At 34.9% G+C, this 20,546-nt stretch overlaps 3 protein-coding genes across 5 annotated transcripts in view; 2 read left to right on the forward strand and 1 right to left on the reverse strand.

Moving 5' to 3' along the window:
• LOC110643300 (uncharacterized) overlaps window positions 1-20,546 on the forward strand; it is a 79,909-nt gene that overhangs the window by 15,825 nt on the left and 43,538 nt on the right. The gene's annotated exons all lie outside the window — the stretch shown is intronic.
• On the forward strand, window positions 78-11,414 carry LOC110644811 (uncharacterized). 3 transcript variants are annotated; one of them, XR_009151408.1, is made up of 4 exons: window positions 78-277; window positions 6,987-8,278; window positions 8,605-8,769; window positions 10,677-11,414. XR_009151408.1 is itself a non-coding variant. In XM_058153879.1 (2 exons), the coding sequence occupies exon 2, from the start codon at window positions 7,301-7,303 to the stop codon at window positions 8,213-8,215; it is 915 nt and encodes a 304-aa protein (XP_058009862.1). In that variant the 5' UTR covers window positions 78-277; window positions 6,987-7,300; the 3' UTR covers window positions 8,216-8,804. The 3 variants fall into 3 exon arrangements, 1 of the variants encoding a protein (XP_058009862.1); XR_009151407.1 differs by lacking the exon at window positions 10,677-11,414 and having other exon boundaries at window positions 8,605-8,804; XM_058153879.1 differs by lacking the exon at window positions 10,677-11,414 and having other exon boundaries at window positions 6,987-8,804.
• LOC131182937 (disease resistance protein RPM1-like) lies at window positions 12,496-13,912 on the reverse strand. The gene has a single exon (XM_058152456.1). It carries the CDS (start codon window positions 13,910-13,912, stop codon window positions 12,797-12,799), a length of 1,116 nt encoding a protein of 371 aa, XP_058008439.1. The 3' UTR covers window positions 12,496-12,796.

A 20,546-nucleotide genomic window follows, 5' to 3' on the forward strand; every position in this document is an offset into this window, starting at 1 on the left:
GATAGGCTTTGGCTATTAAAATTTTTTTTTAGGGAAAATCAGAGCTTTATTAATCATTAATCAGCTTGTAACACAGAAGCAAGAAAACTTGGAACAACATTGCAGCTGGTGCTTGCTCGCATGAGACAGTGCAGCTCTAGCCAAGCAATGAGCTCTGCCATTACCCACTGCAAGGACAGATTACAATCCTGCTGTAACAATGCCCTGCAATCCTTTATGACTGTGCCATGCTCAGACCAATTATCTTCAAAGGAAACAATCGCAAAGAAAACCTCCTGTGAGTCAATCTCAAACTTTGAAACCTCCCATTTTTTACATCCAATTTTTTTTAACGTTTTAAAGAGAAGATATTAATTTCTTTTATATAAAATAAAAATATTATATATGTTCAAATGAGATGATTAATTTATATACGAATAAAAATTATAAATACTACTTAATATAAATAATATAAATTAAAATTTTAATTTTATTATAATTACTGATTTACTGTTAGCGATTATCCTTCTTATATATGAATTCTCTTATAATTATTTTTATATAATTTAAATATAATTATAATTCTAATATTACAATCCATCTATTTATAATATATTAATTATTTTGTAAAGTGTGTTACACGTTATTGTTCTTATTTTGCATATTCATAATTTAATTTTTTTATATAATTTTCTATTAATTTTATAATATACCATTTTTAATAATTTAAAATAAAATAAATTTTGAAAATAATTTTCATTTTATAAATTAAAAGTCTATCATATTGAAAGTATGTAATATTTTTTCATAATTATTATATATGAAGCGATGATTTTTTTTTTTAAAGTTACATCAATTTCTGATTTTAGTTTTTTTTTTTTTAAGAAATTTCATTTTAAATTAAAATAAATTCATACCATCATTTCCCCTCTTAAATTAAAAAAAAAAAGAATTTAAATGAATTTTCACTCAATCATACTTGACTTATATTTTTTGGAAAATGAATTTTTTAAAAATATTAAAAAGAATTGAATTCTTTCATTCCAATCAAAGAATTAATAAAAAGGAAATCAATTATATTGAATTAAATTTTTGTAAAATTTTAGATTCCAATTAAAGAATTAGGAAAAGAATTTTATTTAATTTCTTATTGTTTCTTCGTGTTTTAATATATATTTTTTTAATTTTTTAGTTTATTTACATTTTTGTGAAGTTTTAAAATATCTTTGCCCATATTGTGGTTGGCTATGGCCATGACGGCCCTGCAACAAAGAACAAAATATGTCTGGTTATTGTGATTGAGATTTGTAGTCACTTTGGTGCTGCAAGTTTTAGACCAAAACCGAATCAAATTAAATAAAAATTTGAAGAAGATAAGTAATTAAATGTAGGAATTAATCAAAATTAGAATTAATAAATTTCATCAAACATGAAAACAGCACCACAACTAGCCCCATATTTTAAACAGTATGAACACCATCTACAACGTATCCACTGTTAAAACTTGGTGTCAAGGAACCGTACCAACAAGCCTCGGTTGCACTAAATTCATAAAGCAAAAATTACAACAAAAAATCTCATGAAATATCTACGCAAATCCATTTTAAAAACTATATATAGTTTTATTAAACTATTTACAAAGTAATTGACTAAATTCAGACGAAATATAGACATCGCATCATAAGTTTAATTACCATATAATATTTTTCTTTGTGAACTAAGCCGGTATAACATACGTCTTCAGCAAACACATCAGAAGGCCTTAAACCATCAGACACCATTATAGCACAGATAAAAATAGCTTGCAAGATTTTGTGTATTCATTCACAACTGTCATGCATTGCACGCCACAACATAGAACCACTTCGTCTTCCTAATTCATCTGGAACCAAATCATGACTAACTTTGTATTTGGAGCGAAGAACACGAACCCAGAAAGACTTTGGATTTGAAACCAAACCCCAACACATTTTTAAAATAAAGGATTGGTTGAGAAGATGAATATCTCTAATGCCCAAACCACCTTCATCCTTTGGCTTCTGAGCATCCTGCCATGGAACTAAGGCAATCTTTCTATTACCATCCAGCGAACCCCCAACAAATTTTGGGCAAGCCTTCTCAATTTCATCTCAAATATAAGACGAAAGTTTCACAGTTTGCATAGTAAATGTCAGCATGGCAGTTAAAGCAGACTGTGCTAAAGTAATTCGACCAGCCAAAGATAAATGAGATGCATTCCACCCAGACAATCGTTTCTGAACCCGATCAAGAACATATTGACAAGTGGCTCGGCACACTTGTAAGTGAAGTAAAGGAACTCCCAATTCCAAATAAGTCCCAAGGTCACTAGATATTGAGAAGCCTAGTAATTCCCCTAAAATCCTTCTGGTTTGAATTGTAACATTCTTTGAAAAATAGACTTTAGTTTAAGATACATTCTCCTTTTGCCTCGAACATTTACAAAGTTCATCAAGCACCCCCTGAATAACTGTAGCTTGTTTCGAAGAGGCTTAGCGAAAAGAATGAGATCGTTCGCCAAAAATAAATGTGAAAGAAGAGGACCATTTCAACACAACTTTAAGGGCTTCCAGCAACCATTATCCATCGCTTGCTGAATACCACGAGCCAACCTTTTCATGCAGAAAACAAACAGATATGGCGATAATGGGTCGCCCTATCTCACACTTCTAGATGGGCTAAAAGCTTTAGTCATACCCCCATTCAATAGAATCCGCATTGAACAGGAGGTAGTGCACTTCATAATACAACTAAAAAAGGATATCGGAAGCCCAGCCTCCATCAAAGACTCTCTTAAAAAGTCCCACCGAAGACGATCATAGGCTTTTCCATTGTTATCTCAGGCGCGCGCACTAGGCGCAGCCCCAGGCGCCTCGGGACAGCCAAGGCGCACCACCTCACTGAGGCGCACCGAGGCGCGCCTCAATGAGGCAAGGCGCTAGGCTGCTAGGATTTTTTTTTTTAAGTTTGTCCAGGCAAAGACAAAGACAAAAGGAAAAAAGAAGAGGAAAAGAAGAAGAAGAAGAAGAAGAAGAAGAGGAGTGAAGGGAGAGATCAAACAAACCTGGCATGTATTTTTTCTTATTATTTTCTTATTCTTCTTCTTCTTCTTCTTCTTCTTCTTCTCGCTCTCCTCTGTTCTCTTCCCCTGTGCTGCATTTTTTTCTTTTTGTTTCAGTGTTTCCTTTTTTTTTTTTTTTTTTGCTGCCAATGTCATGCTCTCTCTCTCTCTCTATCTCTCTCTCTCCCTCTCTCTCCCTTTCCTGTGTTGGGTATTCTTTTTCTGCTTCTCTTTTTTTTTTTTTGGACTGCCATGCTCTCTCTCTCTCTCTCTCTCTCTCTCTCTCTCCTGCAGTGTTCCTGCACTGTTTCTGCACGGCATTTTCTTTTTCTGCATTTTTTTGGCTGCCATGCTCTCTCTCTCTCTCTCTCTCTCTTTTCTGCACTGTTCCTGCACTGTTTCTGCACTACACTTTTTTCTTCTGCATCTTTTTTTTTGCTGCCAATGTCATACTCTCTCTGTTCTGGTTTCTGCACTGTTACAGCAGCTGCAATTTTTCATTTTTTTCTTTTCATCACTTCTTCACTTCTTGAAGACGAGGAAGAAAATGATGATGATGAAGATGTTGATTTGGAAGATGAGTATGAGGAGGATAATGAAGATGATGAAGAAGATGAAGAAAATGAAGAGGATTTTGATATTTCTATTGATGTGGATTGAACATTTAGTAGTTTACTAGTTTATTAAACTTTAATTTTTAGTAATTTATTAGTGTTTTTAACTTTTAGTAGTTTATTTTTATCTCTTTTGGATTATAAACTAATTATTACTTGCATATTTGTTAGTTATTATTATATAGTTTTATGTTATTTGAGGTGTGATAGCATAATTATAATTTTTTTTATTTTTAATATATATTTTTTATTTTTGCGGCTTGGCTCTCTCGGGCGAGCGCCTGCGCCTTGCGCCTAGGCTCCAAGACACCTTGGCGCCTTGGTGCGCCTTGAGCCTTTGATAACTATGGGCTTTTCCAATTCCACTTTAATTGCCATAGAATCTCTCCTCCCAGTCTTCGCTCTCATATGATGAATTAATTCCAGAGCAATAACTACATTGTTTTTTTTTTTTTTTGAAATAAGCAATAACTATATTGTTAGTAATATGTTGTCTTGCAATAAAACCTATCTGAGTCAGGCTCATCAAACAAGGCAAGATGACTTTCAACCGATTAGCCAGGACCTTAGTGATTATCTTATCAGCCACAAAGCAAAGGCTAATGGGATGAAACTGGGACGGAGAGTCCGAATGAGGGACTTTGGGAATCAAATTGTGCAAAGTAAGCCATAACACTATCAATATCAACCCCACCAATAACCCGACACACTTCTGAACATATAGCATCACTGATAATATCCCAATACCGTTGATGGAAACTTGTATGAAAACCATCCAATCTAGGGGCCTTCCAAGGTTGCATGCCAAAAAGAGCCTTGTGAACCTCAACTGAAGAAAGTGGCGAACTTAATCCAATTAGAGCATCCTCACCTAGATTAGAAAAACAACCCTTAATAGGATAAGCTGGTGCCACTGCCGCATCCTTAGAATAGAGACGTTTCTAAAACTTCATTGCCATATTTCGTAATTCCGCTTGATCATGCACCCAAATACTTTTAGCTTTCTTAAGATGAAGAATCCAATTTTGTTGCCCTTGATTAATTGTCTTAAGGTGAAAATAGCAGGTGTTGCGATCTCCCCATTTAATAAATTCACTCAGAGACTTCTGGTACCATACCAGTTTCTCCTGATGAGAGAGAACCTCTAGCTCTTGCATTAAATCTTTTTCCACCAGGAATGACGTCGGTCCATAGTTCAGACTTCTTTGAACACCACTCAGGTGACTCAAAATACAATTTTTACGATGAAAAATGTTCCTAAAGACAGACCTATTCCAAAGTTTCATCCTGTTTGTAAAATGGCTCACTGCTGACATAAAAGAGGAGTTTGGCCTCCAGTTATCACGGACCATATCCCTAATTTATCTTGCGTCATCCAGGTAGCCTGGAAGTGAAACAGATGATCCTGGAATTGCAAATGTCGAACACCATTCGGCAATAAAAGTAGAGGCCAAAGCATCTTAGGTAAGTGCAGTACATAACCATCAGGGTAATTGGGTCTCCAATCCCTATTACCAATAGTCCAATCCAAACGCTCCATCATTCTACCCCGAGTCCAAGTGAAAAAAGGACCCCCTGAAAGGAATCTCCATCAAACTGGAAGTTAGTATCTACTGCTGAAAAATAAACGATAGAGACTCGAACGATTAGGAGAGCCTCCTTTCTTATCTTCAGCCCTAAGGAGAGCGTTCCAGTCCCCCATAAGAGCCCACGGACCAACAACATTAGAAGCCACACTATTTAAAGATGGCCACAAAAGAGCCCTAATAAAAGCACTCGGGCAACTGTACACCATAGTAAAATTCATGAGAAAACTATTGGCTTCATAAATTTTCATATGAATATACCGTCTGTGATGAGCCAGCACTTGCACTGAACAGCCCTTTTTCCACAAAACCTAGATTCCTCCTGATGCCTCCACATGTTGAGAGAAAGAAAACCTAGTCTTTTTAATCACTCGGTTAGCCATCATACCACTGATTCGAGGTTCAAAAATAATGACAACTGCCGGATTGTGTCTCTAGATATATAACTTAAGAGATCAATTAATGCTGGCACTGGTTGCACCTCTGCAATTCCAAGTCAAAATAGTCATAAGAGAAAAAGAAAACAGAGATAAAAAAGGAGAAACCAAAGGGATAATTGCCATTTACACTCTCTCACCCCTGTGGGATCGAAACTACATAAAAATCCAGTGAAAAATATATATATATATATTGATTTTGATAAATTTAATGAATTTGCAGTAATTCAAAGAAAGAAAATAAAATTAATGACTCTCTCTTTTTCTTTATTTTTTTCCTTTATAGACTCTTTAAATTTGAAATTTTTACTATTAATTAGCAATGGCGCTTATTTTTTTTTCATTATGTATTATTAATAAACTCAAATTCATACTTGACAGATTTGCATTTTCTTTTATTTCTCTCATTTTCTAAAGTTTTGCCGTTTTGTTTTTAATGTGGAATTGATTTCTACATATAATTATCTTATTTCCCTTTATGATTGTTTTTAACATTTTCTATGAAAAATTGTCTGGTTGTTTTGAATTATTGTTGATCAATTTTGTCTAATAAACATGATCTGTCAAAATATTATGATAACTGTGATGGACAACTATATCAAAATAAATGCTGAGAGATCAAAATAATTCAGAAAGTAATGCAGAAGATATCTAGATAATATTTTAAGAGATTTATCTTATTTTATTAAACAATAATTTTTGATATCAATATTATTAATTATAAATATATACTATGACTATTTTATTGATTAAATGATACTTCCCTTTATAAAAAAGAAAAATGAAGAGTATTACCTCAAAGCCAAAGATTTCACGTATGCAGTTCTGATACGAATAGAACAAAACTAGAAGAAGATAATTTTATTTATAAACACAAATATTCCACCTGCAGAGAAAGACAGTTGAAGCATGGGGCATGGCTGTGCTAGCAAAAAAAGCTACTTAAAGCGATTGCAAGTCCGGTCGCATACCTCACAGCACTTATTAACATTTTTTTTGTGTGAGGCAATAGTTATTTCCTCTCCCGCAAGGAAAAACTGCTCCTCTGCTTAAAGGCTTAGTATAAACTGTAGCAGCAGCAAGCATTCTGCTAAACTCGGAGTCCACCATGAACTCAATCTCCATGTTGCTATCTATTGGTATAATTGAGAGTTTGTTTGTTCCTGTCAAAAGATTAGTTAAGTTATTGTTAGCATCTTTTATGTTCATTGACAGCTTATGTGACCCTTATTTTGTTGACTCTAGTTAGCTTCTCCTATAAGATTTGTTCTGTATGTAAACTCTTGTACAGTTCATTCAAGATAATGAGAAATACAGTTTCTCTTTCAATTCTCTGTTTGGATATCAAAGTTCATATGTTATCAAAGTGGGTACAGTAGCTTGTAGAATCGATTGCGTGTTTCTGTTAGCCATTGAAAGTGAAATTTGAAGATGAAGGAGAGTAATGCAGCAAGAGATCAAAGCATTATGAATTTCTTCGAGGAATCATTAAAGAATCATGAAACAATTGATGATCAATTTGTATTGCAAAGCTCGGATCACCCAAGGATGGTCCTTGTTTCAGCGCAATTAACAAGGAAGAATTACAGATCGTGAAGTAGGGCAATGAAGATTGTTCTTGGTGCCAAAAACAAATTAGGTTTTGTTAATGCCAAAATTGAAGCTCCAGAGGAAGGATCTGAGGGGTTTGAAAGATGGAAGGGGTGTGACTACATGGTCGCATCCTGGTTGTGGAACTCTATTACAAAGGATCTGGTTGGGGGATTTCTCTATGCGACGTCCTTGAAGGAGCTATGGGATGAAATTTCAGAGAGGTTCGGTGGGAGTAACGGGCCAATGATATATCAGATCAAGAGAAGGATATCATTACTGATGCAAGATGGATTATCCATTACCAGTTATTATACAAAATTGAAGGAACTTTGGTATGAACTGGAAAATATTAGAGTAATTCTGTCATGTACATGTGGATCTGTGAAGATTTCAACAGAGGTGGATAACTGTGATAAGTTGATGCAATTTCTTATGGGGCTTAATGGTGCCTATGATCAGGTAAGAAGCCAAATCCTCCTTCATGATCCCTTACCAAGTGTAATCAAAGCCTATTCTATGGTTTTGCGGATTGAAACTCCTAGAGAGGTTCAATTGAATATTGCTAAAACTGTAGATGCAACAGCTCTAGTTGTGAAATCACAAGGAACTCGAAAAGATTTTAAGAAGTATGATCCTAGAAAAGGTCATTGTAATTACTGCAATATGGATGGGCATACTAGGGCTGGTTGTTTCAAATTGATTGGGTATCCGGAGTGGTTTAAAGCTAAAAACAAGAATCAGAGTTCACATCAACAGAACAAAATAGTTGCACAAGTTGAAAGTAAAGTGCAATCTGCTGACCATTTTGTTTCTGATTCACCTTGGGATAAAGGTTATTTTACTGAGATGAGCAAATATGAAGATCTTAGTATAAGCTGGAGAGTTTACAAATGGAAATGCAAAGAATGGCCAAAGGGAAGTCCATAGCCATGAATGTCGCATCAATACCTTCAGACCATCAGTCCATGATGAGTTCCACAAGTTTTGCTGGTAAATTCAATCCCAAATTGGTTTGTTATGCTGGAATGGTAGGATCAGAATCTTGGATTATTGATACTGGAGCTTCAGATTATATGACACCAAATCCACATTTGTTACATAACCTTGCTTTCACTCACACACCAATATCCATTTGTTTACCTAATGGCCAAGTTACTGAAATTAACCAAACAGGCACTGTTTACTTGCATAATAACCTTTCTCTATACAGTGTGCTCTTAGTTCCTTCATTTAAATTGAATTTACTTTTGGTTACCAAGCTTCTTAAAACCACAAATTTACCCTTACTGTTTTACCCTTTCTGTTGGCTATTTCAGGACCAGAAGACTAAAGCAGTGGTAGCCATTGGGAAAGAGCATGAAGGACTTTACATTCTGGATAAGTCTAGTTTTCTTTCATCCACCATTCAGTTTTATCATTCAAAAGTAAAACATTTGCTTGATTCCCTTGCTTTGAACTCTGTAAATACCAGCTTCTCTAGTGTGAGTATTAATAAAGAGAATTTTCAGTTGTTCAATTTTGCTTAAACTTTAGATTTTGCTATACTTCATGCTAGATTATGACATTCATCACTTCAGAAATTACAACACATTTAGCCCTTCAAACTTCACATTGATTTCCATTATAAATGTCCTTTAGCTAAACAAGCCAGAATTCCTTTTCCTGATAGTGAGATAAAAACACAATACCCTTTGGAATTGTTACATGTTGACCTATGGGGCCCTTATGCCACACCTTGTGTTTCTGGAGATAGATACTTTGTGACTATTGTAGATGACAAGTTAAGAGCCACTTCGACTTACATGATTAAACATAAAGACCAATGTAGCTATGTTCTTGCAATGTTTCTCAATCATGTGGAAACCTAGTTCAATGTCAAAGTGAAAATAGTAAGGACAGATAATGGGAGGGAGTTTGTGAATCATCAGTGTTTACAATTGTTTCAGTCTAGGGGCATCATTCATAAAAAAAGTTGTCCTTATACCCCTCAACAGAATGGCGTAGTTGAGCGAAAACATAGACATCTCTTGGATATTGCTAGAGCTTTGAGATTGCAAGCCCATTTTACCAAAAAGATTCTGGTCTGAGTGTATTTTAACTGCTACATACCTTATCAACAGATTGTGCACCAAATTACTTTCTTGGAAAACTCCTTATGAATTGTTATTTCACAAACCACCCACTTATGACCATTTAAGAGTGTTTGGTTGCCTCTGTTTTGCTGTTAACCTTCACCCACATAGAGACAAGTTTGATGATAGATCACATAAGTATCTGTTTCTTGGGTATCCACCTACACAAAAGGGCTATAAAGTCATGGATTTGCAAACCAATAAAGTGTTTGTAAGCAGGGATGTAATTTTCTTTAAGACAAGTTTTCCTTTTAATGATACACCATTATCTTCTGTTGAGTCTTCCACCCCAGTTCTTCCTGTTCCTATTTCTTCATCTACATCACACCATACCGTCACTCTCCTCTCTACGCCCGTTCCTGCACTTCATCCTTCTAAATCTTTGTCCAAACCCATACCTGAACCTCCCCAACCTACATCATTAACACCCCAATTGTCTCTTTCTCTTGCTCCAGCCCCACCACCATTAAGAAGAAGTACTAGACTTCATCAGCAACCTTCATGGTTGAAAGATTTTGTTGTTGCCTCTCTTTCTCATGCTACTACCTCTGCGGCAGTCTTCTATTCCTCACCAGGTACACCTTCTTTTATATTCTCTCCTAGCCATTATGCATTTGTTACTTCAGTATCTAACATTCAAGAGCCTGTTAATTATCTTCAAGCAATAACTGACAGCAATTGGATTGACGCTATGAATCAAGAATTGTAGGCTTTGGAGAAAAATGATATTTGGGAACTTTGTGAGTTACCTAAAGGGAAGAAGGTCATAGGTTCAAAGTGGGTTTTTAAAGTCAAATACAAACCAGATGGAGAGGTTGATAGATATAAGGCCCGCTTAGTTGCTAAAGGGTACAATCAGATAGAGGGACTTGATTTTAAGGAGCGATTTAGTTCTATGGCTAAAATAGTCACCGTTAGAATTTTTATTGCCCTCACAACTGTTTAGAAATGGCCTCTATATCAGTTAGACATTAATAATGCTTTTTTGCATGGTTACTTGGATGAGGAAGTGTATATGAGGCCACCAGATGGGTACCAAGGCATTACCAGGGCGGGTCTGTTTGCTGAAACTGTCCCGTTATGGTTTAAAACGTGCTTCCTGACAATGGAACCTTGAGTTTACTTCCTTTTTGCATTCTTTGGGTTTTCAACAATCAGTACATGATCATTGTCTCTTTAGCCGAATAGATTCAGATGCTTTTCTAGCTCTTTTAATCTATTTAGATGGTGTTATCATAACTGGAAACAATTCACAGGCCATTGACAAAGTCAAATCTGCCCTGCATGATAAATTCACTGTCAAAGAACTTGGTTTCATGAAATATTTCCTTGGTTTGGGGGTAGTTCAATCAGAAACTGGTACCTTTATCAGCCGAAGGAAATTTATCTTAGATGTTTTGAAGGACACTGGCATGACAGCAGCTAAAGCAGTGTCTATGCCTCTTCATAAGGGTCTTCACTTAGCACCAGATGATGGAGAGTTATTGGCAGATCCTGATAAGTTTTGAAGACTTATTGGGAGACTTTTATGTGTGAACATCACCAGGCCTGATATTACTTACTCTGTGCAACATTTGACGTTCATGGCCGCTGCTAGGAAGCCCCATTGGGATGCAGCATTACATTTGCTTCTTTATCTCAAATCTTGTCCTTCCAAGGGACTTTATTTCCTTGTGCATTCTGATCTTAAGCTCAGCACATTTTGTGATGTAGATTGGGGTTGTGTATTTTCTCGCAAGTCACGGGGTTTGCATTTTTCTTGGAGATGCTATGATTAGTTGGAAAACAAAGAAGCAGAACACTGTTTCTAAAAGTTCTGCTGAAGCTGAATACCATAGTATGGCTACTACTGTTTGTGAATTGTTATGGATTTCTTATATTCTTTGTGATTTGCAGGTCATTGTTTAGCTTCCTCTCTCCTTGAAGTGTAATAATTAAGCAGCTATTCATATAGCTAATAACCCTGTTTTTCATGAAAGGACTAAGCATTTGGACATTGATTGTCACTTGGTTAGGGAACAATTGCAGCGTGGTTTTATTTTGCCTTTCTCATGTTTCTTCTGTTCAGCAACTTGCAGATGTGTTTATAAAGCCTTTACTTGTTGCTTCCCATCATTCGTTAGTACCCAAGTTGGGTCTTGTGGACCTTCCCTATGATTCAACTTTGGGGGGGGGGGGGGGGGGGGGAGGGCGCGGCGGGTGCGGCCAGAGAGGGGCGACAGAGAAGAGAGGGGGGGAGGGGGTGGTTGGGGGCCGTGCGGGGATATTGGTATAATTGAGAGCTGGTTTGTTCTCGCCAAAACATTAGTCAAGTTGTTGTCTAGCATCTTCTATGTTCATTGACAGCTCATGTGAGCAGTATTTTGTTTGACTCTAGTCAGCTTCTCTTACAAGATTTGTTCTGTGTATAAACTCTTGCAAAGTTCATTCAAGATAATGAGAAATACAGTTTCTCTTTCGATTCTCTGTTTTGATATCAAAGTTCATGCTATCCCCTATGGAGAAGTGGTTGCCATCCATCCTGTTTGGAACGCTAGCTCTGCAAGGGCTTGTGTTCAACAGAATCAACACCAACACTGCTGTAACTGATAGAGAGAAAAACTTCATTTTGTCTCTTCTCACCTTCCCTTTCTCCTTAATTTCTTGTATAGGTAGTCTTGTTCTCTCCTCTTACTATATTCTGCTCGTGTATAGCAATATAAATAATTGGAGCTTTTTAGAATAGCGATTGTGTGAAAGCCACTTATCATTACACCTTTCAATTTTAATAATTTAATTATTTGTGCCTAAGATTGGGTGGAACTACTTGCTGAATGGCGGAATTAATTTCATCATTTGTCAACAACACACACACATAGGTGAGGCAGAAATCTCCAAGTGAGGATTTTGATTCTGAATCTGTTGAATTTCATGACTCTGATGGCGAGAAAGAATGATGCGAAATTGATATATTAAATTAAGAGATCAACGTATGCATTGTTAGGTTTTGACTGTTAAACTCTCGTATCGCTATAATGTTGCATTAAATTTATATTTTTACATGTGAACACATTAAATCTTTTTTAACAATTTGAATAGAAGATATTGAATTCTTTTAACATTATTAAGAAAATATATAAAAATAAATTGTTACAAAAAAAAAAAATCGTTACAACCACTATAACCTTTGATCACTTGCACACCTGATAATCCAAAACCAAAAAAATAGCAGCAATTCCATCATCCTTAATCTTTAAAGATTTTACAAAGAAAATACTATTATTTTCTATCGTCTTAAATCCTTAAATATGGATATTTTTATCTGTATTGATGGGGCACTAGAGAATCGTAGTGTCAAACAAGTAAATAATAAATCTTGCTTCTTCTAGTGACTTCCTCAGAAAATTTCCGAGCGCCAATGAAATTTTGAAATATGTTCGATCTTGTAATTTTCTTTACCATTCAATCTCCTTGCAAGGTCAGAATGCAAAGCACCCACAAACAACTCTTGAATCGTAGAAATATTCTGTAATCCTTCAGGCAAGAACCTCAACTTCCTACAACCATAAAATCCAAGGTACCTCAAACTTGGAAAAGCACCATTTACAATTTTCGTCCACTCCACTAGATTCTTTGAAGCAATTTTCAAAGCTTTCAGCTCCGGAAATCCACCTCCATCGCAAAACTCTTTACCAATGAGCTTTGCTTTGTAGGCTTCCCAAAGTGTAAGATGTTTTAATTTGGGAAGATATTGAAGAACTGAAGATGGCTCCTCCAAGAGATTGGAATGCCTTAGTTCTAGAATGGTTAGGTTTTCAACAGAGGGAAGCCAATTAGGCATTTCAACTAGACCACCGCGTAAAATAAGCTTTTGAAGATGAGGTGGAGGAGAAAATGGTTCCAATTCAGGTAGAAGTGTGACCGACCAGGGTGGTTCTGCAGTTAGTGACAGGAAAACAAGGTTTTCCAGTTTTATGATGGATGCAAATAGCTCACCAGCATGATCATCAGACACTTCGTGAACATCAAGTTTTCGTAGTTGGGTCAAACTACTCAATTCACCAGGAATGCCAGCACCAGAACAGATACCAGTGCAAGTGTGAAGATTTGCCAATGTACCAATACCTCTTGGAACTCTAATTCCATCACTATATCCGAACAAATCGGCAAACAAAAGGTGCCGAAGCTGTTTAATATTATAAATTTCTACAGGTACTTGGAATAGCTTTGAACAATGAACTAGATGCAACGTTTGTAGCTTTTGAAGATTAGCTATAGTACGTGGAAGCGTCTTCATATCTTTGCAGTTCAAGTATAAATACTTGAGGTGAACCAAATCTCCCACTTCATCAGGTAAGTACTCCATTGGGCTAATCAAACGCAATACCAACAGAAACTGCAACCCACAGATAGTTTGCCAACGCCGCGGAAAATAGGATTTAATAATCAAGGATCGAATTAGAAGGCTTTTGAAGTTAGGAGGCAGGTCTTCTCCAAAATGAATATTAAACATAAACTTATTTAATTTTATTAAAAAATATAAAAATTTATTTAACTTAAAATTTAATTAACCTCTATTAAAATTATAAAAAAATAATTAGATTTTATCCTCATTTGGCCATAACTCAATTTGACCTTATCTTTAAAAAAAAAAAAAATTGATCGGCTTTTGTTTGTAACCACGTGTATAGGTAAATATAAAAATCCAATAATATATTTTGATTTTGATAAATTTAAAGAGTTTGCAGTAATTAAAAAAAAAAAGGAAAATTAAACACTCTTATATATATATATATAATTTTCGCTTTTGATACCTAATAATTTAATTTAATTAAATATTTTATTATTTTATTTTTATTTAATTTTTAAAATTTTATAATATATTTTATTTAATATATTTTTTAATAATTTTAATAATAAATATATTTATAAATTATTTTTTTATTAAATATGTTAATTACTTCTCAGTCATTTATAAATAATATAATACATAATTATTTAAAATTTGAAATTAATTTTAATAAATTAAACTAAATATAATTCTATAAACTTTATACTCCTGAATTAAATTTAAAATTTATAATATTAAACAGTGAAGCGCTTGTCTTTTCGTTCTTGACAGATCATCATTTTCTTTTATTTCTCTCACTTTGTGGAGTTTTTTTTATGTGGAATTGATTTTTTTTTATATATAATTGTCTTATTTCCCTTTTATGGGATTTTTTTTTCACATTTTCTATGAAAAAAGTGTATTAATTTGAATTATTTAAAATATAAAAATAAAAAAATATATTTTTTTGAGTTAATTTTTTATATTGTCTAAAATAATATTTTATTTAAAATGCATTTTTTTACCTAAAATTCAATGTCAAATGAGGCGTAACATAAATTAAAATTTCATCCTTTTATATATAATATTTAAATATAAATGTTAATGTTATATGATCTCTATGAACTATAATTATTAACGAATTATTACTATGTCAATTCAAAATTCAAACCGAAAGAATCAGTTTATAATTATTTTTAAATTATAATTAATATTTAAATATATAAAATCACTAATTTCACTTTAAATTTATTTAAATTAGTCGAATCGATCAATTCAACGGTTTCTCTGTACTCATCTACTAATAACTCGTTTCGTATAATAATATATTATTATTTTTTATTAAAAAATAATTTATATTTATATATTTAAATACTATAATTTTAATAAAAAATATAAATTTATTATTAAAATAATATTTAAAACTTATATATTTAATTTTATTTTATTTTTTAATAAATAAAATTAAAAATTTTGCTGTAGAAAAACTCGTTCTGTCTCGTTCTCCGATAAATAAATCTTCACCCTGATCTCGAACTCCCATAATGTAAGGGAGACAGCTTGCTACCCCGCGAAGATTGGCCAAACCCAGCCAAGCTGTAGGCCTATGAGATGGCTAAAGGGTAAAATTGATGAGAAAGAGAAGTTTGGCAGATACTTTTATAAACATGGAAAAGTATAGGGGAGTATGAAAACTGGGACATATTGATGTCTCCTCTTGTCAGGTTCCACTTCATCCCAAATGCTTTTTAGGGGATGTGACTAGTTGGCCATTGGTGAGCACAATTGGGCCCAGCTAGTTGCTATAGTTTGGTGTAAAGCTCTCCACCATCCCGGGGTCACTAGCGCAAGGGTGTGACTCTAAGTGAGCTCCCTACATACTCATTGTACTAGGCGACGGGTATTGTGCTCTAGTGAGAGAGGAGCTCGGTGTCTCTATGAAGAAGGTGTTAGCAGTATGCCCTAGAGCATATCATTTAGTATGTATCTTGTACATCTTTTATTAATAAAAGGCATTTTCACTTTTCCATTTACATAATATATTTATGTGTAATAGAAAAGGTCCATTGATATTTGTTAGAAATTCTATTCTTAAGCTGTTAAGAATATGAGTGACAGTATTTCTAGCACAAAGTATCATAAATAGCTTCACAATCGAGGATACTTCACAATAAGAATAAGGACATGACTTATCCAGAAAGATTGTATTCATATTTGTTACCAAGTTATTTATATGAGATATAAATAAGATGAAATGGTGAGTCTCATGCCATATGACAAACATGATAGGCACTAATATATGATAAGTAGGTCGAACCAGTGACACTTATGACAAGCACATGGAGTTTACTCTTGTCAATGTATTATCATAAATCATATAAGTGCATATAATCTTTAGACCTGAGATAGCACAGTTATCTTGTATATAGGTGGTTTGAGTTTGATACTGCTTTCATACTTGTACTGTGTATGGGTATATGGGCATGTGTTGGCTCCTACTAGTTATATATGGAGGTAGGTGTTGATCAAGATGGAATCTGTTCCTCTAAGTAAATAGGGATAAAATCCTATGTTCATTTAATTATTCTTGATATTTCAAGTTCCTGGCCAGGATAGATAGATTTAATCATAAAAGAGTTTCTGATGAGAAAAATCTTTTAATCAAGAAGTGGAGTTAAAAGAGAACATAATATTCATAGCAAATGGGGTTTGACATAAATCATGACTCCAGCTTGAATTGGGATTTTGTAACAGAGAGATTCTAGTGCATGATAACATATGATTATAAGTTCATTTAAGGTAAACCTTATTACTAATTGAGTGGCCATGGCATGCTATGCTAGGTGTTAACCATGGTCTATGAGATGCATAAAATGGTTTAGAGAAATCATTTATGGTAAGAAAGAGTTCTGATGATATTAAGAGTTGATATCATATCTCATTGCCAATTAGTGATGAGCCTAGTAAGTCACACACATACACAAGTAATCACCAAATTAAATATGATTTAATTAATTAATTAAAGAGTTTAATTGATTAATTAAATAGGTTTATTTTGCAATTAGATTGCAAAGTCTCTAGCATGACTTGAAACCAAATCTAGATTATTGGATGTATAGTATAAGTTAAATTTATATTTAAAGTGTTTAAATATGAATTTAATTAATGAGAAATTAATTAATAAAGATTAATTAATTGATTTATATTTGATATAAATTGATTAGAAGAAAAGAAATAATTATTTTGGGTTGAGAACTCAAAATTAAGACACAGGGGCATTTTGGTCATTTCGCAGGGTAACATGTGGCACCATGAGATGGTGACACATGGCATTACACATAAGCTTGCCAAATGTCTTTTAATAATGTAAGATGATTGAAATTAAGATTAAATATAGGTTTGACACTTAGCACAATGTGATTGGGTCAATTAAACCTAGAGCCAATCAGAAGGTGACATGTGGCAAGGGTTTTAAGTGGTGACCTAGCTATAGAAGTGTTGTTATGAAAAGAAAAATCACAACCAGTTGCTGCCTCCCATTTGTGCCGCCACCCTTGAGGCTCCCATTCTCTCTTCTTCTTCATCTCTCATCAATTCTAAGAGATTAACAAACAATCTCTTGAATTAAAAATACTAAAAATTGTTTCTAGTGTCCTGTTTACATCTTTAATATCTTAAAAGGCAAAACTTGATTTTTTAATTCATAGAAAAAACTTTAGAAGCTATTCAAAGGGCTGTCATAGGTGAACTTGATGTGGACAAGCTAGAGGGACAACATCTGGTGTCCTAAAGACGCATCCCAAAGGTACAAATACGCTGCAGTATATAAAGAGGTTAGTGTATTTGTTCTTGATCTAATCTAGGGTTCTAAAATTAATCTGATTAATTCTAAAATCTTAAATGGCAAATACAGATCCAAAAACATATTAAAAGAGTTTTAATATGTTGTTTATCATTGAAATCAAATAGATAAAAATAAATCTTGCATGATGCATGTGACTCTAGGTGAAAATTTTTGAATTCAATAGTATAAACTTGTGTTTTTCATGCTTCTGCTCCTTCAGAAGGAGCTTCATAGACACTATATGGTCGAGGGGCTCATAGTGCGCAAATCTCCTAGGCTGAGGTTTCTACCTAAGGCTGACAATGCTACTCGGTATAGGGGAACAAATCTTATACATTAGCTTGGGTTCAGCCATACGGTCGGATGATGCTTATGGATGTATACGATGAGGGGCGACATCGTGCTACAAGGAATGTTAATACTCAATTATCGGGCTAGATACTTGGAAGACCCTCAATAAGAATATTTGAGATCCTCTATAAGGGGAAAAGTCCTTGATTATGAGTTGGATGGCCTAGATTGGGAGGAAGTCTAGGCCCCACACGGGACTACTATCCGGGCTAGGAAGTGGCCTTGTGACAGTTGGTATCAGAGCAAGGTAAATGCTCATAATGGATAATAATCAATACCTCCCTTGAGAAACCTTTGGTTGTACCATGCATATGAGATACAAAAATAAAGAGAAACGATGGAAAGTGATGGTTATCAAATAAAGCAATGAAAGCTAATCGTGTGTTCACCTCGAGGAAGGGTGAGCGGAGTATATAACTCTAAAATGGGTAAAGGACATGATGTCCTCATTAGAAACATATTGTGGCATGCACAGTGTATAAGTGATATAGTGTGCAAGTGAGTATTCTTTATGTTGTGGAGTCCTTAAGCGGTGGTCTACGAGAGTGTAGTACACCAATTGAGGATCGTCAATATAAAGGGTGCTAACGTGGGCAAAACTTGGTGCAAAATTGTCAAATGACATTCGTTGAGCAAGTAACATTATTTAAAACTTTGGTCAGTAAAAAATGAGACGATCGATATTGAGAAAACTTTGGGATATATGGGGCAAATGGTATTCCCAAAAACCATTGGATTGTGAATGACCCCTGTCGGGCGATGAGATACAATACTCAGAATTGCTTATAAGACTGTAAAAGTCTTCAGGATGGGGGGGATGAGTAAGCCCCAAGGATTAATAAGTGATTGCAAATTGTTAAGACTGTGAAAGCCTTTAAAGGCATGGGGTGGGTTATCCCCAAGAGTTGTGGAATTGATAGCACATCTCACTGAGATGGTGGCTTACCCTTAGTTGGGTTAAGAGCCGAAATAATCGGAAGCTACTTATTGGCTATGAAATCCCTTAAAATATTATGGGGTGTAATACCTTAACGGATTGCTAAGCCTGTGAAGTATTCTGTATGGGTAAAGAGATGGGAAATTTGAGATGGCTTCACGGTTGTGAAAACCTTCGGAGTGATGGGTCGAAATACCCTAATTGATATTGAGACGGTTGTTTTCTCCCCTGGAGACCAACCATCATTGTTGGCTACCATAACCTTCAAATGAAGGATGAGACATGTATAGAGTCCCTTGAGATAAGAACGTTGCTATTCTATGGACAACATAGCAAATGAAACTGTTGCTAGAGTGTAACTTAAGACGAGATGGTCATTGAATGCCATGATGGCAAGTTCGAATTATGCATGGATTCTATTGAATCCCAATTAATTACGAGGCAATATTTGTTAAAAGTTGTAGAAGCTAAAATCAGTTACGAGATGAATTTGGAAAAGGGATAGGTGGATCCTAAATCATGTTGCGTAGAGATTGAATTGGCTTATGATAAGCCTAGAAAGGGTAAGAAACCCAAATATAAATTTGGATGTAATGAGTGGTAACACAAGAAAGGGTAGAGGCCCAATCGTGCATACAAGCACCATGAAGTTGCGTTGACAAACGGTAGCATGAATATTCACATAAACTCGAAGTCTTAGATGCTTGGTACTGGTAACTAGGTCATAATGAGATGGTGGTTGTGAGAGCCACATTGTGATAAAAGTGGTGATACCACGCATGGGAGGGCTACACGCCTCATTAGATGTAATCTTTTGAGGAGAGGGTAGTGACCCCATGATGAATGGGTGTGCAAATAGAGCTTGAGGCCACCTTTGATACCTATGAAGTGAGAATACATAGAAAAGGCTAAGCAGGAATCAAGTGAAATCAAGTTATGGGCAAACAAATGATCTTGGGTCACAATTGTGATGATAATGGTGTCGAATAGAGTTCTAGACATCTGTGGGAGATCTAAGCAATTGTGATGGCCAAGCATTTAGGTTGTGATAACAAAATGAGCTTGATGACTGTGGCAGTCGTGTATATGTGTTTTTCACTGAGGAAACAAAATATGAAAAGCATGTGGAATGAGAGAAGTTCCCTCAATGCAATCTTATGAAAATTTTGCAGGTGAAGAGTGTAATCATAAGCAACATGGTATCCCTTTGAGGCGTCAACACATCCCAACTGGAAGATGAGAACTAGTCAAAAGGTGGAGATCTCAAGAAGAACATGAACGCAAAGCTCACTTGTTGTGCTCAAGAGGCATTGAAACCAAACAGGAAGAGAACAAAGTGAGCAGAAGCAATTGGTAGCAGAAAATTATTTATCATCGAAAGGCGGTAGCATCAAGAGATGGATAAACGAACAATGGGCGTGCAGTAAGAAATGAGGACAAGCCTAACTTGAGCAATGAGTCCCACGAACATAATGCAAGTCCCAAAGGAGAACATGGTGATACACAAAAATAGGCAATGTGTAAGTTTCTCTATTCATTTACATGATGACTATATTATTGGCAGCAATAATATCATAGCATGGTTCCAAAATTGGATACCATTACTTCCGTATGCTTGAGTTCATACATAACACTATTGTTTTTTATTTTGATTATTTTGCGAGGTACTCATAGTGGTGCAACCA

The sequence above is a fragment of the Hevea brasiliensis genome, chromosome 9 (assembly GCF_030052815.1).
Source record: "Hevea brasiliensis isolate MT/VB/25A 57/8 chromosome 9, ASM3005281v1, whole genome shotgun sequence".
Taxonomy (NCBI): domain Eukaryota; kingdom Viridiplantae; phylum Streptophyta; class Magnoliopsida; order Malpighiales; family Euphorbiaceae; genus Hevea; species Hevea brasiliensis.

Coding starts and splice junctions, on each gene's coding strand:
- LOC110644811 (XM_058153879.1), top strand. CDS start 7,301: ATGAAGATTGTTCTTGGTGCCAAAAACAAATTAGGTTTTGTTAATGCC.
- LOC131182937 (XM_058152456.1), bottom strand. CDS start 13,912: ATGTTTAATATTCATTTTGGAGAAGACCTGCCTCCTAACTTCAAAAGC.